The sequence below is a fragment of the Chanos chanos genome, chromosome 2 (assembly GCF_902362185.1).
Source record: "Chanos chanos chromosome 2, fChaCha1.1, whole genome shotgun sequence".
Taxonomy (NCBI): Eukaryota; Metazoa; Chordata; class Actinopteri; order Gonorynchiformes; family Chanidae; genus Chanos; species Chanos chanos.
This window is the reverse complement of record NC_044496.1, coordinates 35,066,557-35,090,767: the sequence shown is the minus strand read 5'-3', so window position 1 is coordinate 35,090,767 and position 24,211 is coordinate 35,066,557. Positions and strand designations below refer to the sequence as shown.

General features: G+C 43.6%; 3 protein-coding genes across 4 annotated transcripts; 2 read left to right on the top strand and 1 right to left on the bottom strand.

Annotated features, from left to right (window-relative positions):
* Positions 1 to 6,402: 6,402 nt before the first annotated feature.
* Positions 6,403 to 10,901, top strand: rag1 (recombination activating 1). The gene is made up of 3 exons (XM_030765282.1): positions 6,403 to 6,743; positions 7,050 to 8,194; positions 9,154 to 10,901. The coding sequence occupies exons 1-3, from the start codon at positions 6,403 to 6,405 to the stop codon at positions 10,899 to 10,901; spliced, it is 3,234 nt and encodes a 1,077-aa protein (XP_030621142.1).
* A 2,060-nt stretch (positions 10,902 to 12,961) lies between these two features.
* On the bottom strand, positions 12,962 to 14,557 carry rag2 (recombination activating gene 2). Its single transcript, XM_030766370.1, has one exon. The coding sequence runs from the start codon at positions 14,555 to 14,557 to the stop codon at positions 12,962 to 12,964; it is 1,596 nt and encodes a 531-aa protein (XP_030622230.1).
* Positions 14,558 to 17,317: 2,760 nt separating this feature from the next.
* iftap (intraflagellar transport associated protein) lies at positions 17,318 to 23,614 on the top strand. Of its 2 annotated transcripts, XM_030766585.1 has the most exons (7): positions 17,318 to 17,360; positions 17,823 to 17,956; positions 18,372 to 18,526; positions 19,120 to 19,188; positions 19,579 to 19,642; positions 22,599 to 22,738; positions 22,906 to 23,614. In XM_030766585.1, exons 3-7 carry the CDS (start codon positions 18,380 to 18,382, stop codon positions 23,017 to 23,019), a joined length of 534 nt encoding a protein of 177 aa, XP_030622445.1. In that variant the 5' UTR covers positions 17,318 to 17,360; positions 17,823 to 17,956; positions 18,372 to 18,379; the 3' UTR covers positions 23,020 to 23,614. The 2 variants fall into 2 exon arrangements, with proteins under 2 accessions (XP_030622445.1, XP_030622446.1); XM_030766586.1 differs by lacking the exon at positions 17,318 to 17,360 and having other exon boundaries at positions 17,790 to 17,956.
* The last annotated feature ends 597 nt before the right edge of the window (positions 23,615 to 24,211 follow it).

Genomic DNA, 24,211 nt, shown 5'->3' with positions numbered 1-24,211 from the left:
GTTCCAATTGAACTCTGGCTTACACCAGTCATGAAAAACATCTCATTTCTCAAATCCATCACTGTTGACACCATGCATTCATCTGTATCTGATCATCTTCACCGGCTGAGGAGCATTCACCACTGCAGTATTGTCCACAGTCCACAGTCCAAGTCATTTTCCTTTTAAAACGATGATATATTTGATAAATGTTTTTTTTTTCTCTCTCTTGACCCTGCACAGACGGTTTTCTGGGGAAGTGAACCAAGTTGAATACAATGACAGACCCCTCCATTCTCCTGCAGACCGCCCCCCCCCCCCCCCCCATACCTCTTCTTCCTGTTGTATCTGAACGTAATGACTTTGTGAATTGATTTAAAGATCAGTCCATTTAAATCAACACAAAGATCAGTGTGTGTGTGTGTGTGTGTGTCAGTGGTCTTTTGTCCCCTTCCTGAGCGTTGACATGGGCCGTGCTGAAAAGGCCGCTGTCGTCCTGGCATTTTCCATAATGGACTTTTTAGTTAAGGGACAAGAAAATAATAAGCAGGTTTCTCAATAGGAGATGAGCCGTTTGCCTTGGCTGTGACTGGAGATCAGGACGCTAGGGGTCACCCGTGATAGACGACAGAACTGCCTTTTTTTTCTCCCTCCTCTGTCCTGACACCCAAACTCATCTGATTTTTCTTTCTCTTTTGAAAGGGCACAGGGATATCTACTGAACACTGACTGAGAGAGGCAGATAGATTAATGAAAGAGTGACTTCTTCCTCAGAATTAGAAATGCTTTTTTGTGTTTTTTCTTTTCTTTTTTCGTCAAGCTCCTGGAGTTTTTCAAATAATGTGTAAAGTTGAGCAGTACAGATTCATAGCTGATGGAAGTGTGTGATGTGTATTTGAAATGTGCATTTGTGTATGAGAGAAACAGAGAGAGAGAGAGAGAGAGAGAGAGAGAGAGAGAGCATGCTAATCACAGCTGAGGGCAGGATTTTGGTTTAATTTGAGAGTTTTTAGACACCAGCCGGCTGCCTGTAAACCGGCTGTGTAAACTAGCATCAGGCCTTTAAAAATTGTGCTGATGGAAAAAAAAGAGACAGAAACGTCAATGATTAAACACAAAACAAATCCAATGAGCGAATGGGGCTCTGTGTCTCTGGGCTCTGAGGAGTCTGAATCTCGTTGAGGGAAAAGCAGATTTAATTAATGCAGAATTAAAGAGTATTGTTATTTTGATTAAAGACACCAGATTCCAGCCCCCCCACCCCCGTCTCTCTCTCTGTCTCGCTCTCTCTGTTTCTCTCTCCCTCTCCCTCTTTGCTTCTGCATTGGTTTATTGAAGCACTTGGTTTACTGAAAGGACACATGGTCCATCTGGAGTACCGTCTCTGTCTCAGATGTAGGTTTTGCAGTCTGTCTTCTAAGAAAACACAAGCAGAGCCTTCATGGGGCATCTCTCTGCCTTGGAGATAGAGAATGAGTCTAAATCACACTGATGGTGCAGTGCCTGGCCCACATACACAGATTGGTACAATATGTGGGGTTTAATTGAATTTCTTTTGAAGAACAGAGGGGATGCAGAGATGCTGAGTTCAGGGCATGTTACCATTGAAAGCAGTAATTAGAGTACCAGAACAACAGAACAGCACCAAAATGCTCTGTTCTGATCCACACTCACACTGCTCTCTGTTTGCCAATGCTGGGTGACACCCACGGGAACGCATCAAAGTCAGGTTTGCAGACCAGCCTGCCAGAACCAGGACTTCATACTGCAGCAGTAAATGTAGCTTCCCCTCTGCTCTGTGATTTTGGGGGTTGGAGAGTGGGGGACTCTGGATAAGGAGGAAGCCATGGGCTGAAAGGCTAATGCATGTGTACAGTAAGTATTTCCTAAAACACCTCACAACTGTGTTGAATGTGTGTGTTTGTGTGTCTGTCTGTGTGTGTGTGTGTGTGTGTATGTGTGTTTGAGCAACAGCCAGCACACAGGAGACACATTATAATTCACAGAGAGACTCTAATTCATACAGAGACTCTTTACCTTTGTTTATCAGAATCAGAAATAGTCTGAAAACTGTTCCCAGCTCATATGAGTGAGATAGATAGAGAAAAGGAGAAAGAGAGAGAAAGAGAGGGAAAAGGAGAGAGAGAGGAAGGATAGAGAGCATAGGGGAGATCTGATAATCACATTAATAATTATTAGAGGTGGCTGAGGAAAGAGTGCTGAGTGCGTGAAGACAGAAAGAGAGAGGGAGAGAGAGAGAAAGAAAGAGACCGAGAGAGAATAATGAAGGGATGGTAAAGAAAGACAAGAAAGCTTCTGGCAGATACCTTTGACAAATGGCACGGCACTGGGGGCGGGGGTGGGTTGACAAGGTTACTGCCTTGAATATTCATTTTCAAAATAAACTTCCAGGGAAGAAAAAGAGGGCGAGAGAGTCAGAGAGAGAGAGAGAGAGAGAGAGAGAGAGAGAGAAAGAGAGAGAGAGAGAGAGAGAGAGAGACAGAGAAGGTGGTGAAGGTGCGTGAAAAATAATGAGGGAATGGTTGAACTGATCTAACCTTAAGGAGTTAGTGTTCTCTCTTTTTTGGAGAAAAAAGAAGCCACTTGTGGTTTGAAACAGTAATAATTTGTCAGTATTGTTGTATTATTGATGAGACCTTGGGCTGATGTAACTTTAACACAGAGAGCTGCTTTCAAATTTGGGAGTGTGCCAGCTCCGTGTACCTTATTGTCCAAAGCACATACATTTCTTTCACATTACTAGTCCTTTTTTAAGCTACAGCAGGTTCTTGCATGAAGTTTCTATATAAATACGAACATATGAGAAAACAAACCTTGCCACACTGAGGAAACATTTCCTACTGCTAGTTTTCCCTCCTGGAACAGTACCCTAACATTCTCCCACTCTTACCTTTAATTTAACGACTGTGTTCATGAGGTGATGAAGGTTGGGAAGTTTACATACATTGTATTTGCATTTTCTTTAACCTCCATTACTTTTTTACTCAAATCAGAGTAGGTCTTTAATTTAATTCAAAAATATTATTAGTCCAGTTAGTCCAGTTAAATCTTTACATACATGTGTCTTTTTGTCACTTATGCCTGTACCTGGCCCAGTGTCAGTTTACATACATAGACCTCGTTCATCTCATTGCTGCACAAAGTGTCAGTATCTGCAACTTGCAGGTGTGCTCTACATCCAAGGCAATGATAGCATAACACACGTACACACACACACACACACACACACACACACACACACACACACACACTCACACCACAGATGCACATGCTACACAGACAAACACACAGACACACACACACACACACGCATGCACACACACGCACACACACACACTCACACACACACACACACACACACACACACACACACACACACACACACACACACACACACACCCTCTTAATCCGTGCAGTGCAGAATAACAGTGAGCGACATGCCAGGTGGCTGTCTCCACAAGCCATTTTCCCCATAAATCAAACAGCCGTCAGGCTTATCAATAACAAGTCAATTAGCAGGCTCTGAGAGATGGGGGTCTCCAGGGGTCAGCGCTTGTTTGTTAGACAGACATCTGCAGACTTTGTGAGTGCTCTCCTCCATCACTGTGTCTCTACTGCTCACCTTAGAAACGCCAAGGAATCGACTCTGTCTCTCACCAAGCCTCGCACCTCAACATTATCCTTCAGTCCATCAGCCACCGTCTATTTCATATCAACACACACACACACGCAAACACTCACGCAAACACACATGCACACACACACACAGAAACACAAATTCAAACACACACACACACACACACACACACACACAAAGGACAAAGGTCATATAAAGCTAAAGGACAAACAGTCAGTGAAAACTTCGACTTGGTTCTCTAATTTTCAGTGATTTATGGACTTTTGTGTGGTATGGACTCAATGCACTGTCATTACTGTTGTTACAATGTTAATGTAGGAATTAGCTTCTTCCCTCTGGCCTAACAGATATATTAACTAGACTCCTTTATTTTTTTCAAAAAACTGTCGCTGTCATTAATCACAGATCCTTGTAATGGCCAAAAATGTGCAGGAAATCATGTGTGGATGCACATAGCCACTGACTGTGTGTCTAATGAGTTGGCAGACAATTCCAGCTTAGAGGCTAGAGGCCCTGTAGAGAGTAGATGAGATTAATCTGCTGGAAGAATTCAAACACAGTGATCTTACACAAATACGCTGTCTATCTGCAGAGACAAAACACTGAGCCGGCTCCCTCTAATTAGCGCTCATCTCCAGCTCTGAACATGGGAACAGTACTACAAAAAAAGAAAAAAAAAACACAAGAAAATGGAGTCTGCCTGTAAATTTAATTCTCGCTCTGATGAAGCAAGGCACAGTGGCAATGGCAAATTAACAGTGGCAAATTAACGTGATTTGGACAACAATCGAATAGTGCGATAAAAAACCTTCACTGTTTGTATAGGTAAGTGGTGGCCTATTTAAAACACAATGTGTATTGTCTGAAAAGAAACAAGCCTTTGATTCAAATGTACAGAAGTCACAGTCGGTTGGTGGTTAGGTTCCTTAAAGATTGTCAGGGTTTATTTTCTTTTTCTTTTTTCTTTTCATTTTTGAGCTTACTGAATAGCTCTCTGTCAATTCAGAACACAGCATAAGAAATGGGCTGTGCTGTGCATCTTTGGTTTGGACCACCTGTGTGAGGTGGATCTGAACAGAAAGGGGTGAACCAGGAGGAGGGGGCTCCCAGCTGCTACACAGTGTGAAATATGAATGCATTTATATGGATGATTACATATCATGGTGCGTTTGTCTGTAATATTGATGTGTTTGTGTATGTTTGACTGTGTTTTGGGGAATGAAGATTATTGTATCAGTTTAATAATGTATCTTCGTACATCTATTGGTGTAAGTCTTTGTAATGAGGTGTGTGTGTGTGTGTGTGTTTGTGGTTCATTCTATCAGTCTTCCTTATCTATACCATGTGACTCAGGTGGCACAGTTTGTCTGTTAGGGAACTCCTCACCAGGATATAAATATGAAGCTCTCCCACTCACAGAGAAACACAAGTCTGTGTGGGAGCACCAAGGCGAGATTCAGACCTACACCCCAGAGCGAAGGAAAGAGAAAGGGGCTCTCACACACGCTGACTCACACAAACACACACACGCGCATAGACACACACACACACACACACACACACACAATCCGGCTTCAAAGCATCCTCTGTGCCCCCATGCAGAAAAGACCCCAGGGGAGCACAAGCCAGCTGAGCCAAAAAAAAAAAAAAAAACAAGGTAAGAATGCCAGCTGATGGGCAAGTCCAGCAGCTCAGCTGTGTTTGTGTGTGTGCGTGTGTGTGTGTGAAGAGTGTGCAGTTAAAGAAACACACAGAGAGAAAGAGAGATGGGTGAATGGATGGACAAGACAACCAGAAAAAAAAAAAAGAGAGAAACTCAGGGTGGAAAAAGAGACACGGAACAGAGAGAGCCAGAGGAAATGCCACTATGTACCTGCTATGGGAAAGTTACGGTATGATCTTCCTGAGCAAAGCTATTTTATCAGTGTTTGTATTCTCTGGGTCAGAGAGAAAAATCATCTGTCATGTTCTGATAAGTCCTTTGGGGAACAGTTAAGGTGTGTTGCCTGTACATATCTCTTGTCATTGATTTTGGTGTTTGATTGTAATACTAAGATAGCATGTTCTAGAGACATTATTTAGCTCTACTTATTTGTTTTTAAGTTACCTTCTCTGTACCAGCACATTCTAAGTCCTGTTTTATATTATTCCACTCCTCCTTTGATTTAAATGCAAGTCCTGGACTCTCAAGGCTGTTATTCAGGTGCCATCAGAGAAAATGACTAGTATAAATGATTGACAGCCCCATAGGGACTGAGGTGTACATTTAGCAAGGTTGCTGATTCCATGAGAAAAAAAAAGAGACACGGTTACTCTCCTGAGTTGGAGGTTAGAAGTGGAGAGAAATGAAGTTTTGAGGACTGGATCAATTTCAGGATGCTGCTCTCATACATTTTTCAAAAGAGTTAAATGCCATTTTGTGGAATAATGCAGCACTCTGTTTCAGAACGGAGTGCTTCCTTTTGTGAAGGGATTTCCACAGCACTTTGTAAAAATCACTCTGAAAGTCTTAAATAAGCCTCTACGATTATGTCAGAAGTCTTTAATGGCATAAATCTATAATGGCATTTAAACTGTTGCTGAATTTGTGAAGCTTTGTGATTCTTTTGCTATTCACAAACATTCACAGTGCCACGCCACCTTCAAACTACATCAGCAGCATCATAGTTCAATTAATTTCCATTAAATTTCTTCCATAGTTCAATTGGTTTCCTTTCAATTTCTTTCTGCTTTCCTCCAGAACATTCTGAGGCAGGCCTGAGAGCATGGAGCAAAGAGGGCATCTCGAAACAGCAGGTTCCAGATCTTCAGCCCCCGACGAACTCTCTCATCCCTTTTCCAAGTTCTCTGAATGGAAATTCAAGCTTTTCCGGGTCAGGTCCATAGAGAAGGCTCCTCTTCCCAGCGACCAATGTCTGGAGAGGGAAGCCCGAAAAGAAGAGGTCCCCTCTGCGACTGCGAAGGAGGTGCAGGGGGAAGCAAAGGCCCCGCTGGGGAGTGTTATGAGGCTGTGCCTTGGAGGGAAAAGTAAGGAGAATGTTGAGGGTCCAGGTCGGAGTGTTGATCTGAAACTACAGGAGATTGACACACACATGAACCACCTCAAGTGAGTAACTGTTTCGTCTTTTTCCAATGTTTAGGGAAGTGTTTCCCAAATGTTTATGTTGTTTATTTGAGTAAATCATTCAGATGAATACTTATATTATTTAGTCACAGAGATTTCCAATATTTATTAGAACCCACACTTGAATTAAAAGAAAAAAGAAAGAAATCAAAGCTGAGTGGTTGCTAAGAGTTTGCTTTGATCTTTTGTACTGATTTGCGTCCTCACAATGTGTGGGTGTATGTTTTTATGAAGTCTAAGAAAAGCGCAGGAGGAGAAATCTCACTTGAACTCTTCCTCTCCCTGCAGGTGTTTGTGTCGTCTCTGTGGGTTTATGCTGAGAAAGGCCAAAGGGCCAGAATATGAAGTCCATGGTGTTTTAGATGAGGCAAGCAGGTGTGCCCTTCGCCGAATGGGCTGCAAAGCCTTGATCTGGCCCGAGGTCATTCTTAAGGTCTTCAAGGTGGATGTGACGACTGACTTGGAGACAGTCCACCCTTCGTCTTTTTGTCACCGCTGCTGGATGGCAGCGATGCGAGGCGGTGGATTCTGCAGCTTCTCCAGGACACGGGTACCTGATTGGAGGCCACATACCTCTCAGTGCCAGCTCTGCTTCCCCAAGAAACTTTCTCTCCAACGCCGAGGACGGAAACGCTCCAAACCACTCCGAGGAGCACACAGCTTGCCAAAGAGGGCCAAGAGAGACCACTACAACTCCTCCACACCTGTGGGAGCAAACAAAATCTGGAGACAGTCCGCAGAACATCCCGGGACAGCAGCGCTGAAGACCAGGCTAAAGCCTTCGGCTCAGAGAAGTCTGTGGGTGAGGACCATCACGCACTGTCAGAAAGAACACTTGAGCACCAAGCTGCTCCCAGAGGAACTCCCCCCAGACTTTTTGCGTGCCGTCACATGTCAGGTATGTGATCACCTGCTGGCCGACCCTGTCCAGTCTCCGTGCCAACACCTTTTCTGTCGTAGCTGTATCCTGAAGTTCAACCGTGCTCTGGGTTCACACTGTCCGGCGTGCACTCTCCCCTATGATGTATCTGACCTGACCAGTCCCGCTAAGGCCTTCCTCGGGATCCTCCACTCCCTCCCTCTCCTCTGTCCCAAAGAGGGCTGTGGTGAAAGGGTAAAACTGGACTCTTTCAGGGATCACTACCACGATCACTTTTGCAAAGAGAACACAAATGAAGAACAGAACAACGCAGAACAGAACCTAGACTGTTATCTTCCCGTCAACAAGGGCGGACGTCCACGCCAGCATTTGTTGTCCTTGACACGTCGTGCACAGAAGCACAGGCTTAAGGAGCTGAAGAACCAGGTGAAAATGTTTGCGGATAAGGAGGAAGGCGGAGACATCAAGTCCGTGTGCCTGACACTGTTCCTGCTGGCTCTGAGGGCCGGAAATGAACACAAACTGGCGGATGAGCTGGAGGCCATGATGCAAGGTACTGCTTTTATCATTACAGCTGGACAAACATATTCAGATAATTACTTTTATAATAAGCGACTACAGCACCATTCTCATACCATTGAGAGATTCTACAGTAAGTGACCACAGCCTGGGTAGCCAAAACTTGAGTTAGTTCCTATGGAAATGAATATTTTTTAGCTGACCTTATTTTTGCCCTCATCACTGACACTAATACTCTCTTTTTTCTTTTTTACTTGTCCAGATCCGACCTTGAACAGCCTAGCTCGTGTCTAAATAAAACATTCTCCCTCTGTTCTTTATAAATCATTCTTAAGACATTAAACAAAGCAGCATGATAAAGCTGATGAAAGGTTTAATCTTAAAATACCAGATTCTGCCAAGTTTAAAACACTGAACAACACTCAGATCAGACAAATACACATATTAGTAAAAATTAACTCAGAACATGTCTGGCACATTGTCTACAGAGTAATATGTTGTTGTTTTTGTTATTTTTCTTACTGCTGGCAGTAACAATAAATATGACTGTCAGCACCCCGCTCTCTGTGCGTCACTCTGATACACAATAACAGCTCTTGTCAAGAGCCTGTTTGGATAAAAACAACATCAGCAAGTCTTGTATCAGCAAATGACAAAGGCAGCGACATGCTCCACTCGGGGGAATTGAAGCCAGCTGGTGTCTGTTTTCATCATCAGCCAATAGATCAGTTTTGCCAGCTCTACCAATTCACCCCGTATCTCTCAATAATATTAATAATCATTGCAGACATAGTGATACAATTCAATGCCGCAATTACCATCAGAATTCCTGAATTTCCTGTCACTCTGAAGCACGTGCACGCACGCACACACACACACACACACACACACACACACACACACACGCACACACATTTTGTTTTAGGTGGGTTCTTTGCTGCTTTGCCTCATTCCCTCACATTTGTTTTGTTTTCTGTCTGTTTATTTCTCCAGGCAGGGGATATGGTCTGCATCCTGCAGTGTGTTTGGCCATACGGGTCAATACCTTCCTGAGCTGCAGTCAGTACCACAAAATGTACCGCACAGTAAAAGCCACTAGTGGGCGACAGATCTTCCAGCCCTTACATACCTTACGCAGTGCAGAGAAAGAGCTTCTCCCAGGGTTCCATCCATTTGAATGGCAGCCAGCTCTGAAAAATGTGTCCAGTTCTTGGGATGTGGGCATCATTGATGGACTGTCTGGTTCTTCAACCTCAGTTGACGATTTCCCCGCTGACACCATCTCTCGACGTTTCCGCTATGATGTGGCTCTGGTTTCCACTTTAAAAGACTTGGAAGAGGACATCATGGAAGGCCTGAGAGAGAAGGAACTAGATGACAGTGCCTGCACCTCTGGCTTCACTGTTGTGATCAAGGAGTCCTGTGACGGCATGGGAGACGTAAGTGAGAAACATGGAGGTGGGCCGGCAGTTCCAGAGAAAGCAGTGAGGTTCTCCTTTACAGTGATGTCTATCTCTGTCCAAGCTGAGGGTGAAGATGAAGCAGTCACCATCTACCAAGAGCTGAAGCCCAACTCTGAACTTTCCTGCAGGCCTCTATGCCTCATGTTTGTTGATGAGTCAGACCATGAGACCCTCACTGCAATTCTGGGTCCTGTGGTGGCTGAACGCAAAGCCATGCAAGAGAGTCGCCTCATTCTGTCAATTGGAGGGATGCTTCGCTCCTTCCGCTTTCACTTCCGAGGCACAGGATATGATGAGAAGATGGTACGGGAGCTGGAGGGCCTGGAAGCCTCAGGCTCCACTTATATCTGTACCCTCTGCGACTCCACTCGGGCTGAGGCCTCACACAACATGGTGCTGCACTCCATCACCCGGAGCCATGAGGAGAACCTTGAACGCTATGAGATCTGGAGGACCAATCCATTTTCAGAGTCTGTTGAAGAGCTCAGAGATCGGGTCAAAGGTGTTTCTGCCAAGCCCTTTATGGAGACCCAGCCGACCTTAGACGCCCTTCACTGTGACATTGGCAATGCCACTGAGTTCTACAAGATATTCCAGGATGAGATCGGCGAGATGTACCTGAAGAACTCCCCAGCACGGGAAGAGAGACGTCGTTGGCGCTCTGCCCTAGACAAACAGCTGAGGAAGAAGATGAAGCTCAAGCCAGTCATGCGGATGAATGGAAACTACGCTCGTCGCCTGATGACCCGGGAGGCGGTGGAGGCCGTTTGCGAGCTTGTGCCATCACAGGAACGTCGTGAAGCCTTGAGGGAGCTCATGGAGCTATACCTTCAGATGAAGCCAGTGTGGCGCTCCACGTGCCCCGCCCAGGAGTGTCCAGATCAGCTCTGCCGGTACAGTTACAACTCCCAGCAATTAGCTGAGTTGCTCTCCACCACTTTCAAGTACCGATACGACGGTAAAATCACCAACTACCTGCACAAGACCTTAGCTCACGTGCCTGAGATTGTGGAAAGGGATGGATCCATTGGTGCATGGGCTAGTGAGGGGAATGAGTCTGGGAACAAGCTGTTCCGTCGATTCCGTAAGATGAATGCCCGACAGTCCAAGACCTTTGAGTTGGAGGATGTCCTAAAGCACCACTGGCTTTATACCTCTAAGTACCTGCAGAAGTTCATGGAGGCCCATAAGAACTCAGCCAAAGCTTTACAGGCCACCATCCACCCCGATGAGACTCAGGATGACTTAGACATGAACTCTCAGATCCCAGACTTTTGAGTGTAATGGGGAATTTTTATTGACTAATAGCATAATGAACATATGTGTCTCTTTTGATGATGTTTAATTTCAGACCCAGCAGTTTCCTTTTTTGTGTGTGATGCTGGTCAGTAAATTTTAAGTGAATAACTTTATAGCAGGGAATAAGACAGAGGAGGGCTGGTTTTTCTTTTTCCTCAGCTTCGCAGGCGAATTTTGCATTTTATTTTCAGCGTCTCATGAAATATGGGAGAGTTTATTGTATTTCTGGGTTATGACACATTCATGAATTTATACAAAAGGGTTATTTATGGAGAAAGATGGAAGTGTCATAAGTCATGGTGGGGAAATTGTGTTAAAGCAGCCCACTTTTATGATCGCTGTATTAATTTATCACAAGGAGTCGAGACTAAATGGAATTAGGGGAACTCAAATTGTCTCTGTTTTGGGAGCTCTGGTGTAAAGGATCGCTTTAGTGCTATATATCTCAGTCCTGGGTCACAGTACCGAAAAAATGATTTTGAAAGGCTCCAGCATATGAAGAATTTGCACAGTTAAAGGAGAACTGGGTGGCATTCTACCTCCATTTTTAAACAAAGGTTTATATTGACCTCCTAAATCATGTACATTTCTGTACCACACTGTAGACCTTGAACCTTTCCTAAAGAAACAGACAATATTTTACCATCATTGCTTTTTTTTTATTGTAAAAGAGGGTATGTCACCTCATTTTTCAAATTTATGAACGAGATTAGTGTCCCTCAGTTGGATCTTTTTGTTCATGCTTCTGTACCTCAGTTTCTTACACTCGTATGTGTTTTTACGACACATTTTTTGCTGTGAAAGAGTAGAAATGCCACTTTACTTACACATTTTAGTACAAGGAAGGTGAAAAACCGCAATACTAATTTGTAGACATTTATTGATTGATTAATTGATTGAGTTCTTGTTTGATTCATTTGGTTGATTTTGTTCATTGATTTCTTTGAAACCACATTGTGATTGATTGTGATTATTTTGATGTTATGCTATGTAATGTGTGTTTGATTGTTGTTACATATGAATTTCTTTATGAACATCTAATGCTGAATTTTTTCAATGAGATTAATATTTGTTATGTGTTCATGTGCAGAATGGACACTTAAAAAAAAAAAAAGGAATCTCACCTTGTTTTTTAGATTCAGCCTAAGAGATATGGCACTGTTTTATGAGCCGGTCAAAGTTTTGTTCTGCTGTTTTATAATTACTGAAATGAAAACACATTTTACTGTGTGAAGTTTGCTCTCAGTAGTAAGTGTCATAATGTTTTGTTTATTTGCACATTTTTGCACCATAATTGTTAACAAGCAAGTTTTATTTCTTTGAAAAGCAAAAGAGTGTATTTGTAGTATTAACTGCATTGCAATGTGTTATCGTTATTTCACATACATTTAATTTAGAATATGATTTGATTCTACATGATTGAATAACATGTTCACTGTTAATTGAATCTGGTTTGTCATGTGCCTTGACATTTCTTGTTTGTGAAGGGTTAATCAAATAAAATAAAACACAAAGTATTGAAAGATACGGTTGGAATATTGTCTTTTGGCTGCTTAGATATTTGAAATCATATCTTTGGGGGGGGTCACTATGAATTAGGATTCTTCACGTATTACAAAACTCAACACTGTCCAGAAGTTGCTGTAATTTTTAGTTTAACTGTTCAGCAGCTGTTCAAGCTACCTAGTATATCACTCAGGTCACAGCACTGTATTTCAGATGACTAGAATTAGTCAAGAGAAAAGACAAATCAAAGGGTCTGTTACGCTCAGTTTTTTCATCTCGTTTTATTTCTTTTAATGAAACATTTTATTTTCAGTTCTTACAAATGTCACAGCAAAATGCAAAATGAACACTCACAAGAAAAAAAAACTGAGAATAAGTGTGAGGTAAAAAAACACAACAGCTAAGACTATATAAACTTTGCATGTCACTAATTACTTATGTAAGCACATTCATTTATTGATTTATCGGTTAATTCATTTATTCATTTTATTTATTCATTCAATTTATTCATTAATCCATGTGTAAAGCAGAGGTCAGTCAAAGAGTCTCCTGAGGAAGCTCTTCTTTGCTGGGGTCATTTTCAGCACCACGGGGGCCTTTCGATGGATCGTCTTCATCGGTGTCCTCTTCAATGGCATGACTTGGCGCGGTGGGGTCGCCTCCTGTTTGGCCAGGCCACCATGATCCAGGCAGAAATATTTACTGTTGCTCTGGGAAAGACGGAGTAACAGGCTCTCTGACAGCTCCATACACTGAGCGTGGACCCAGTGTCCACCTTCACCCTTAGAGCAGAAGATCATTGCTGGTCTGGTGAGCTCCGTGGAGTAGAAGGGCTCCCAGGTGTTGGGGTCCACCTGGCAGGTGAGGCAACACTTGATCCAGTAGCCTGTTTGTGACTCATCTTCCTCGTCCTCCTCATTGTAGGTGTCTCCTTCACCATCACTGCTGTACTCTAGCTCATAGGGCTCTCTTCCAAAGTACAGCTCCTCTGAGTCCTCCAGAGGAGCAGAGTCCTCAAAGTCTGTGGACTCCTGACTGCAACCTTGGGTCACGTCCTCCCCATTAGTCTCCTGCTGGAAGCTTACTTGGTAGAGATAGCAGGATTCTGGTGGGGCAGGGTTTCCTTCAGAGGGGACAGCAATCAGAGCAGAGCTATTCCCCAGACTTCCGCCGAACCAAGTTCGGCTCTGACTGATTTCACCAGTCCACTGAGGTGCCTCCCGTGGCTCGATGCTTATGCCAGCATCATCCAGGACCACGTAGCTGCACTCTAGACGTTTCTGAGTATCGGACTGGTACCCTCCGAGAATGATGTACTCATGAGGAGATCCAAGGGGCACAGCAATGGCACTGGTGACAGACAGGCCATGGTAAAGAACCTCACAGGAGAGAACTGGGCTTCCCAGAAGAAGCTCAACATGCAACCGTAACAACCGAGGAGGTCGGCAGTCTGACGACAAGATGTGCCCTCCCAGAAAGTAGACAGAGTCCTCTCTGGCTAGTGCCAGGTGGAAGGACTGGCCATCTGTGAGCTCTGGGAGCACGTGAGAGGAGCAACAGCCAAACTCCAGGTCGATAAGGAAGACCTGAGGAGGACAGTCCACCACGCTGTTCCAGTTCTCCGTGGTCCTCTGGCCAGCAGGCATGTACGACCTACCACCAAACAGCACACAGGCACTCTTGCCATGGCTGTGGATGACACTGATGGTGTGACCATATCGGGGTCCTGGGAGCTCTCCCACCAGCTCCTTCTCCTGGCATCGCAGTGTCACCTTGTGGTTGGAGCCACGGCTATCAACACTCAGCAGGTAGAGGCTGGAAGACAGCTCGCTGTTGGGAGTACGTCCACCGTGGATTAGATAACATTTAGGGTTTCCATCACGTGGTTCCAGACACGTTACAGCAGGACAGCGTAGTGGGGGCAGGTAGCAGGAGTTGTTGGAAAACGAGACAGCACGTAGCTTGAGCTCCCCGTGTTTTATGCGCACCAGAAAGACCCCGGTTGGACAGGAGCGTTTGGGCCAGCCTTTCTGGCCAAACAGGTAAACATCACCATCCAGCTGTAGCAGAGAACAACCAGGCTGCAGCAGGCCAGAACAGCTGACCGCAGTTAATGGCTGCAGAGACATACTGCAGCACTGCAAACTAGGGGGAAACAGAGAAAGATTAAATTTGTCATGTAATTAATTATTTATGGATTTATTTATTTAGACTGAAATCATATTACAAAGGATTAAAGATTATATAACTCTGACCATCGATAATGATTACAAAATGTGGTTTTTGTACATTATGTAACGTCTATCAGGAACTCAATACGGGTACAACATGTTTTAGGGATGCATAATACCGATGGATTCTTTTTTTCGCTTGGGTTTGTAGTTTTTTGCTCCACTGTGCTCCCAGATACATGCATTAGGATGGGCTTGAAAAAACCTCATTACCCAAAATTCATTTCGTAACGTGATTCCTCGGGAATATTCAAAAGGTAGGTAACTGTGAACGCTCCATTGAAACTTGTCTTAATTTCCGATGAAGCTAAAGAAAAACAGCAGTGGTAATTGAACGAAACACACTTAAGTGTAATAGTGCATTTTCACGGATTCGAGGGGACAATTATTAGCTCTGACTGGGATAACACCACGGAATACAGCGAGAATGGCTATTTACGAACTATACAGTGCGTAGTTTACCTCACGTACCGTTTTACAGCACAGCAATTCTACTCAACCTCATTTTACAAACACGTTTTACTGATGGAAACAGGTATCTATATTTACGGAAATACCAGGTCCCTCCTGCTGGAAATCTAGTTTTGTGCTGAAACGAAACGACCTCACTGGATACTTTAGCTGCGTTACATGTCATCTGAATGAATTGTTAAGAGTTTATAAAGCTGGAGCTATGTCATAATGCAAATAAGTTGGATAATCAATTTCAAACTTTTCAGATGCTATTGAACGTTGCATTCTTTGCACAGACATGTAAGGCTATGAAAATGCAAAGCACGTTTCATTCATCTTAGACCATCATAATACAAACTTAGCGATTACGCAACATTGGTCCTTTCAGAAACTGCCTGTACACATGAAATTTCTCCAGTAATAGTAACGAACAGCTTTTTAAGGTCAACGCTTTAATTAAGTGTGAAGTAAGCGACTTGCTGAAAGTTTTCATCCCAATGTCCAATGTTTGTACATTCTTCTTTCTTACCTGCTTATCACTTGGGGATAGGATCGTTGATGGATTGCAGTAGGTCTCCTACAGTGATTTGTTAAAATATAAGCATGCCGTGATAGTCTGAATGGAGTGCTCACTTTGTGGAGCTTCGTTAACTCTAATGAGAGTTTCACATCTTGAGGTTAACTGTCTGTGACTGTTTTTTTCAGCAGGTGTTCAGGCGCAACGAACGCTCACAACACAGTGTTTGAACCATAACAACCATCTTATTACAATGGCTGTCTATGGATGACAGCATCATTGTTTTGATGATGAGTTAAATACACAGAATTTAAATCAGCGAGATCTTAGAAGAGGTTAAGAGGCTGCATCATATAATTTCCCCCCTTTAAAAACATTTCTGAGAACTTTTCCATTCAGCCTGATTATTGTCCAACAAATTCTGATTAGTCAGTTATGGAGTGGCCTTTCCTGCACGTCTGAATTAATGGCCCCTTATTCTCTCACTTGAAACACAACTAATCAGTGAGGTAATCATGTTGATATTGTACCAGACTGGACTGGAAAACGGCTTTTGTTAAACTAAAGCTAGAGGATTACCAACGACAGATACTAAGCACATCTCGCCAAGTTCAGTTAAACCTCGTTTTTTTACGGTTAGCGGACAGAATGTTCCCTGGTAATTCATTTATACCACAGACATGTGGTAAAGCTCATAATTCATGAGGAAACGGTTTAAGAGTTCAAGGTGACACTGCGAAACTGGCACGTGGTTATGTCTCGTAGGCAGAGTGCCGCCTTTGACTTTTCTCTTGCTGAATAGTAGTATATGTAGCCTGTTTGAACACAGCTGATTCAGTTGTGCAGGATTTTAGTTGGAGCAGAAGCCTGTTCGGTTTGTGGCTCCACTCATACATCATATCTTTTTACTGTTGAGGCCGAGACTGCCAGATAATGCCAATATGACCAGTGTGGTTATCACCTCTGCAGTTCTACCCCAGAGTGGTAATTAAAACCTACGTGCAGTCACATAACACTAAAATCTAAAGGTTGATTCCCTAATTCATCTGCAGCATCGCCAAAGGAAGCTTTACGTCGTTTTATTTAACTGTTTCAGCTCTATTTCCATAAAAAAGTAGAGAGAATGAGAGAAAGTGGACAGCAGCTGTCGTGTCCTCATTAGCATAATGTTTTTGTCTTTAGGGCTTGTGAAGAAACAGAGAACAACTGTGTGTGTGTGTGTGTGTGTGTGTGTGTGCAAGCAAAACAAAGCCCTAACCACGACAGACTGAGGAACGTTGAAAGTCAAAAACACACAAACAGCCGAACACCTGTGACTCCGCGCACATACGGAGGAGCGAAACAGGAGCTCTGGGCAGTTCTCGTCTCGCTGTTGAGGGAAAACAAAGCGTTCTCGTAACTTCTGAACGCATACGTTTTTCATTTATGCGTAGTGTATATGTTTGTATTCTGTCCGATGTACAGTTCTGCATTGTAAAAACAAGCCAGCATTGATTGCTGCGCCGAGCCGCGTTTAAAAAGCATTGCTGAGCAGTGCGGTATATAGCAGCGACAGCACGGTGTGTAGGAGGGGCAGCGTTAGACCCCGGGCCATGCAGCCATTTGTAGTGTATAATTGATAGAGCTGAGTAATTAGAATCTGTTGGAGCACCTGCTTCTGTCCCTCTTAATGTTCCGCTACCTGAGGACGGTTCCCCTGAAGGAACGGCTTGATGAATGACGCACTGACAGGTCCGATGTTCTGACGATCATTTCGCGTCGTCGCTCATTACTCTGTAATGTCATTGTAATCATCCTTCCTATTGATTGTAATTGAGCTGAACTTCGTGCCTTAATTTCACCTTAATCAAGGCTAATAGGACTGCAATACTTATTATTGTGCAATAAGTGACCTGAAGAATATCGCAATCTAGCACTATTGTCTAATCATCACTCTTACTCACTCCACCGTTTCTCACTTTTCTACATCTTCCCATCTCGTCTTCTTTTCCTCCTCTACACCTTATCCTTTTCATTTTTTTTCATATGGTAATTTATTCCTCTGTGGATTGAAGGTCTTCTATATGATAGTTTTAAAACACGGTGTAACATTCATTCATAGAGATGTACTGACTATAGAAAGTAACCTGCAAAACAGGCCAAACATCTGTCTTTTTCTGTCAGTATCTCTCTTTCTGTCTCTCTGTTTTTCAGGATGCCAGGGTTCGAGAGTAGCTCTGGGGTCATGACCTCTGATCAGTCAGTACTGAATGCCCTGGAATAGTTCTGCGGCTCCCCTGAACAGACATATGAGGAGTTTCTGGCCTCTTTCACTCACTTGACCTCAGGTCAGTCAATCTCCGCCCACAATACCTACCATACACATGCTAATCTGACCTCAGGTCAGTATCTGCTCAAGACACCAACCATACACATGACTAGTGCTCATATCAAGACAGCTAGATCTGGCCTATCTCCACTCCTTATAATGTCATGGTAATTAAATATGGACTTATAGAGATCCCAGTCTTTATACTAACTGTACCTAATAATGTGTATTTAGTGTTTGCTGCATGTTCCTTACCCAGTGAGTTAGTACTACGCACTGCGGGATCACAGTGTAAGACTATTTATGTACACGTGTCTATTACACTGTACTACTTAATGTAGTTAATATGGAAATGCATGTGCAGCAGAGACTTTTACTTTGAAGAAGTAAGAGCATCCTTCTCTCTAATTCATCCTCTGTCTAACCTTTTATAGATGACGTGATGGATGGACATTTAACTCTGGCCTGGGAACTTGACAACACATCCCACGGAGAGAGAGAGAGACAGGGGGAGAGAGGAGCGAAAGATGGAGGGAAAGAGGGTAGAGGAGAGCTGCGGGGTTATGCTGAACAGGAGAATGAAGAGGAGGTCAGTGGCATATGGATTGCACTCCTCTGTCGGGCAGGATAGACTGACTGAGTCCCCCCCCCCCCCCCCCCCCCCCCCCCCCCTCCCCCGGTCTTTCAATCTTACTCAAAGCCTGCAGTCTCTGGTCCTTCCTGCCTGTCCAGTCCTCTCCCAGTGTCCCCTTCCTGCCCCCCCCCCAGTTCTGTGGGAGGGAAAGCCTGCTGGTGGACGCAGGTGACCGGTACCAGTCTGGCCAGGCCAGTTATTGATCTGCGTTTGATTCTGATTAAAGCCTGTGCTTGCCTGTCAATACTGGGCAGCACATCAGCAAACAGCAGAGTGAAGTCAATGGGAACACAACTCATCCCATATTTAAGTTTCAATCAGGGAAGCAGGGAACGGGGGGGAGGGGGGGGGGGGTAGGTGTTCTGATCTCTGTGTTGTTATGCTGAAGGTTTCAATGATACTTTCAGTGACGAAGATTCGTTTTATCCGTATATGCAGCGAGAATATGATGTTAATCCAGTCTAAATGGTGTGTGTGCGCGCGCTTGCGTGTGTATGTGTGTGAATGTGTCTGTGTGTGGATGCATGTATGTATGGTTGCCATTGCAGTTAACACTGGACACTGGTGCTACTGTTGGAAGACTGAGTGAAGGAGAGGCTCCAAGGCTACCTGTAAAGGTAAACACTTACACATCTGCCTTCTGTTGAATGTATTCACAGATTCATTTCCCTACACTGACAGTAGTGAAGCATGATGTTTTAATGCTCTTAGACTAAGTACTTGTCCTAGATAAATACTTGTCCTAGGCAAAATGGTATTCTGAATATCTTTGTTCCTCTCTCTGCATGTGGTTCAGTTTGGTACTTGTTTTTACTTCTGTTAAAAAACCTCAGTTTTTGATTTTGCAAAGTTGACCCTCTGTTGTGTTTACAGTGTACAATGATTTGGGGACAGAATATGATGTTATGACCAGATCTTGCATGTTGTAAAGCCATTCTGTACCCTTGAGTGAACATTACCTATAGAAAAACGAAATGATTGGTCAGTTTCTCATTTCCCTCCATCAGTTTGACAACTATGTGGGTGTCTGTGATAAGAGCCAAGAGGAACACTCGGTGAATGCCTCTCAAGGTATCATCCTTCTTTTTTTTCTCCTTTTTTTATCTGTCTTATATTACAACACTTGAGCAGAGTGTGTTTCAAGGTCCTGTCAATTTCAGACAGAACTTTAATATGTCTTTAGAGTTTCCATTCATTTATTCTTCACCATAGTGTATTCATCTTGTGTTGATGTACTGATGATTCTACAAGTGTAATACACGCTGATTCAGAAGAATGGATTTCTGTAGCACTCTGTCTAGGTAGCACCTCTAGAGTTTCTATATCTATCCTCTCCAGCTGAACATATAAAAACACAAAAGAATAGCATGTGAGTACTCTCCTCATGAGCGTACATACACACACACACACGCACACTGCATTAAAGGGCTCACCTCCGAGTTAATAGGGTTTAGTGAATATCATGCACAGCCTGTTTGTGTAATTAGGACTGTCTTTCCTCTTGATTTAAATATATTACCATGAATTACGCATTTTCAGCTTATGCAAATGTGGCTGCTAACCCTGTTGTTTGGGGCAAGGTTAACTGGTATTGCCGCATGCTTTAATACAGTGCCCCTTCACGTGCTCATTATGGAAGGCAAGCACGTGAGTTCTCCTCTGTATTCCTCGCCATAAGACTGTGGTTAGGCAGGAATGACCTTAAATTAGGACAGTCTGGAATGTCAGGGTGGAGTCTAATCATTCCTGGTCTGCTTAAGATGGGTGTCTCTATGTGTGTTTTTCTGCTGAGAGAGGTGTGTGTGTGTGTGTATGCGTGTGTGTGTTTTTGTGTGTTGTGGAGGGTCCTGGCTCATGCAAGTGTGTGTGAAAATCATTATCGGCGGCATCTGTATTGCCATTCAAAGGCGCTGACTAACAGAAAGTCAGGCTGTGAACTTCACCCAGATTAGCATGTGTAATTATTCATTTGCTGTGTGGGGCGTAAAATATGGCATGGAGAGGAACGTTCTGGAAAGCGCGCACACACACACACACACACACACACACACACACACTGTCTTTGCTCTGTTGTTGAGTGCTCTGTAATTGCCTTTCCTACAGGATCAATGACAAGAGAGCTTTTGGCATCTAAATGAATCTTCAAACTGCTACTGGACTCTTGCTCTGCACAGCAGTGGTCAGAGTGGGTTTTGTTAAGATTTTATTTCAATTGTTGTATTTAATTAAAACAATGGCAAATCACAGCCCTGCTGCAGGCGCCCTCTTAATGACCTTCAGTCTCATTAGAGTGGCACATGCTAGCTTGTGTTTCTCATTAGGCTCGTTAATGACCTTGATTTTGTTGCCATCTTCTATTCGCACTGTTCTGTCATAACTGAACCATAACCATATTTTTATTTTATTTTATTGCTATGGGCAGGCCTTGTTAGAGACCTTTTTCTCTTTGACCCCCCCCCCTTTCTCCCCCCAAAAAAGCCCCCCTAAATGCTTAGTTTGCTCACAGGCAGCCCTGAGTGTGACTTTCAGTGTGTAAGTAATTAGCTGTTTAATTAAGATCAGCATCACCCTGTTACTGCTGAGCCTGGTCAGTGGGTGCTGAGTGCCCCACAAATGGGGTTAGAGCGCAGGGAGGAGGGACTTGTCAGCATTTAACAGTCTCTGCTCTTTCACTTGATGTAAATCATGTTTTATTAATATGCCCCCATATATGTTGTGGCTCTTTGATGGCTTTCAGTACTCATCCCTTTTTTTTAATCTCTGTTTGGTCAAAGTGGATCTGTGTGTGTGTGTTTCTGTGTTTGCCTGTATGTGTGTGTGTCTTTGATTTTGTCTGTGTATGTGTGTGTTTCTGTGTATGGTTCTACATGTGTGTGTTTGTGTGTTTTTCCATGTTTATGTGTGTGTGTGTGTGTGTGTGCTCATTAGGCTCATATTTCTGTGTGGGAGTGTTTGTGTGTTTTTGTGTGAGTGTGTCTCTGCTTCTCTGTGTGTTTCTACATGTGTTTCTGTAATTTTGTGTGTGTGTATGTAGGGCTTGGCAATATGGCCTATAAATAATATCGCAATATTTTTAGGATATATCACAATACATTATATATATCTCGATATTTTGAAGTACTTCATAAAAGCTCGATTTAACCCTTTGATGCATACAATCACACCAGTATGATGGTTCGAGTTGTCCCTGCAACATATGTCTGCATTAAAACATTCTTGTTTATATTCATTAGTGGTTTCTATTGGAACAATTATAAACTTGCATCCAAAAAGGGGGAAATCACAACCAAGTTAAATTTAACAAATCATTAATGTTCAACATCTTCCTCACAACACCCAAACTGCTGCCAGATGATGGATCCAGTGCTGTCTCTTTTCGGAAACCAATTAGTCCACCTCCATCTTCTATTACTGTTTCTGAACTCAACACGAGTAAACTTGCTTAGGCGCTTCACTTCTTTTGCTCTCTGCAGGCTCTTTCCCTGTTCCCTCCAGATACAAAAACACATCTCACCTATATATGTCACACACACTCGCCCAGTGGTCTGGATGGGTGGGCAAGTGTGTGCGACGTATGTATTTGAGTTTTTTTTTCTTTTTGTGTCTACAAGAGGGAGAGAGTCGTAGGAGAGCACGAGAGAAGCGAAACGCCAAAGTGAGTCTCATGCCGGCGGCTTAAAAAAATTACGTGACAATTCGTACTCGATGTTTGTGATATAGTCATTTACTACATCACACGTAGAACAAGCCACAATACATCAAATACATTCAAAATATCGCCCACCCCTGTGTGTATATGTGTTTTTCTGTAAGGTTGATTTTCTATCAGTAATGTGCTTGTAGCTGTAAATCCCATCTGTGTAAATGCCTATGGCCTGTGTGTTCAGTGCCGCTGTGCAGGTGATTAAAGTGGCCTCCTGTCATAGAGAAGCACACGTCTCTCAACCCTTTTATTCTGTTTGTCAACCAGTGGACTTAGAATCTCTGACTGTATGTGTGTGCATGCATGTCTGTGCTGTGCTCTCAGATGTGTGTGTGTTACCGGGAGAAGTAGAAGATGACCTGCCAGTCTACACCGCCTCTTTCTGTCACTACACCCAGCTGGAGTTGACGTCCACAGCAAGAGAACCTATCACACACAGCCCGCAGAGCACCGAGGAAGGCAAAGTACGCACACACACACGTACACACAGAGCCTAGCGAGGAGGAAGGCTAAGTATACAGTGCTGTCTCTCTATAAAGTCTGTCTGATTCACAATATGTTCCTGACCCCTCGCAAAACTTGAATACATATCAGATGTAGTGTTCCATTATAACTTGTTTATTTTTCCCAGACTGAAGAGGAGCTGGTGCTGCCTTTCTGTCTAGATGAAAACTTTGACTATGATAATGTTGTGCTGTCGCGAAAACATCCCCTGAAAGAGAGCGCCAGTGGACCACGGCGATAAACAAACTGATTACTTTGGAATCACCAGAGGACAGGCAAATGAATGTCCAAAGCACGGAACAATCCTTATTCTGTTTACTCGCCCCATTGTATTCATTTTTATTAAATCTCCCTCTATGAGCAGACATCAGATACCAGCTCATTACTATTCCCAGTGATGTCAGAGCAGTGGGGTCTCCTCTGTGGCCTTTTTTCACACGTGGCCATCTCACATCTGCAGAGTGTATCATTCTGCATCTCCTCTCTTGACTGGTTTGATTTTGTTTCCAGAAGACGGTGTTGGAGTGTATAAAGGATGCTAATTGTAGGTTGAGGCTTCGCTGCGTCCTGGTGGGTGGCCGAGCGTAATTACGGTGATTCCGCGAAGAGAATGTGGTGGGATGCTGTGGACCGGCGCCGTATCGCAGAAACACAGAACTAAAGCCCGCCAGGGTCCGCGCCAAGAGTGGCCGCTCTGTTTGCCCAGTATAAAGAACCGGTGACGTGCTGCTTTTGTGGACGTCCCGCGGGGAAAGCACTTTGGAGTGGAAATAATCTCGTGTCCTTACAAGCCAAGTCTTACTGTGCTTTATTCACTGGAACAAAAGGCTGTGTGTGTGTGTGTGTGTGTGTGTGTATGTGTGGTTTAAATAAAAGCTCCTAAGTTCTGCTTTTGATCAGAATTTTTTTTTATGTTACATGTTTTGGTGTAATTTGCCATTTGAAGTATTATCTGAAGGTGCATGAGTTCACGCCCCATTGTTTCCAGTGGTCTGCAATACTTTCTCTTTTTATCCAGTACCAGATACATAGCAGTTCCATAAGTGGTCTTTTTTCATTTTCACTTTTTCACCAATTTTACTATGAGAGTGTAGGGTATGTGTTTAAGTAGGTCTGTGTGTGTGTTGTTTGGGAGAACTTTAGAGTTCAGTCAGTTGAAATGTGGCTCCTTCTTTCCTTCATCTGTACGTTATACTTCTTTAAAACATTAAGAAGGACGCACGCACATGCCAAAGGTTCCTGGGTTGTCTGGAAGAAAATTCATATTTAATGTCTACACCTGTCACCTCATATTTAATTGGTGGGTGGGTGGGAAGGCAGGAACAGGCTGAAAACGGGGACGAGACCTTTTCAGCTCCCCGTTAGGGCCTGTCATGGATATGAGGGTAGATGTGGAGGAAAGTTCACTAATACAAAGCAGTGACATATGAAAC

Bases quoted from the DNA above. Each gene is read 5' to 3' on its own strand.
- rag1 (XM_030765282.1), top strand. From the start codon at position 6,403: ATGGAGCAAAGAGGGCATCTCGAAACAGCAGGTTCCAGATCTTCAGCC. The intron at 6,744-7,049 runs GTGAGTAACTGT...CTCTCCCTGCAG, and splicing joins ACACACATGAACCACCTCAA to GTGTTTGTGTCGTCTCTGTG. The intron at 8,195-9,153 runs GTACTGCTTTTA...TTATTTCTCCAG, and splicing joins GCTGGAGGCCATGATGCAAG to GCAGGGGATATGGTCTGCAT.
- rag2 (XM_030766370.1), bottom strand. From the start codon at position 14,557: ATGTCTCTGCAGCCATTAACTGCGGTCAGCTGTTCTGGCCTGCTGCAG.
- iftap (XM_030766585.1), top strand. From the start codon at position 18,380: ATGGATGGACATTTAACTCTGGCCTGGGAACTTGACAACACATCCCAC. The intron at 18,527-19,119 runs GTCAGTGGCATA...TTGCCATTGCAG, and splicing joins AACAGGAGAATGAAGAGGAG to TTAACACTGGACACTGGTGC. The intron at 22,739-22,905 runs GTACGCACACAC...TATTTTTCCCAG, and splicing joins AGAGCACCGAGGAAGGCAAA to ACTGAAGAGGAGCTGGTGCT.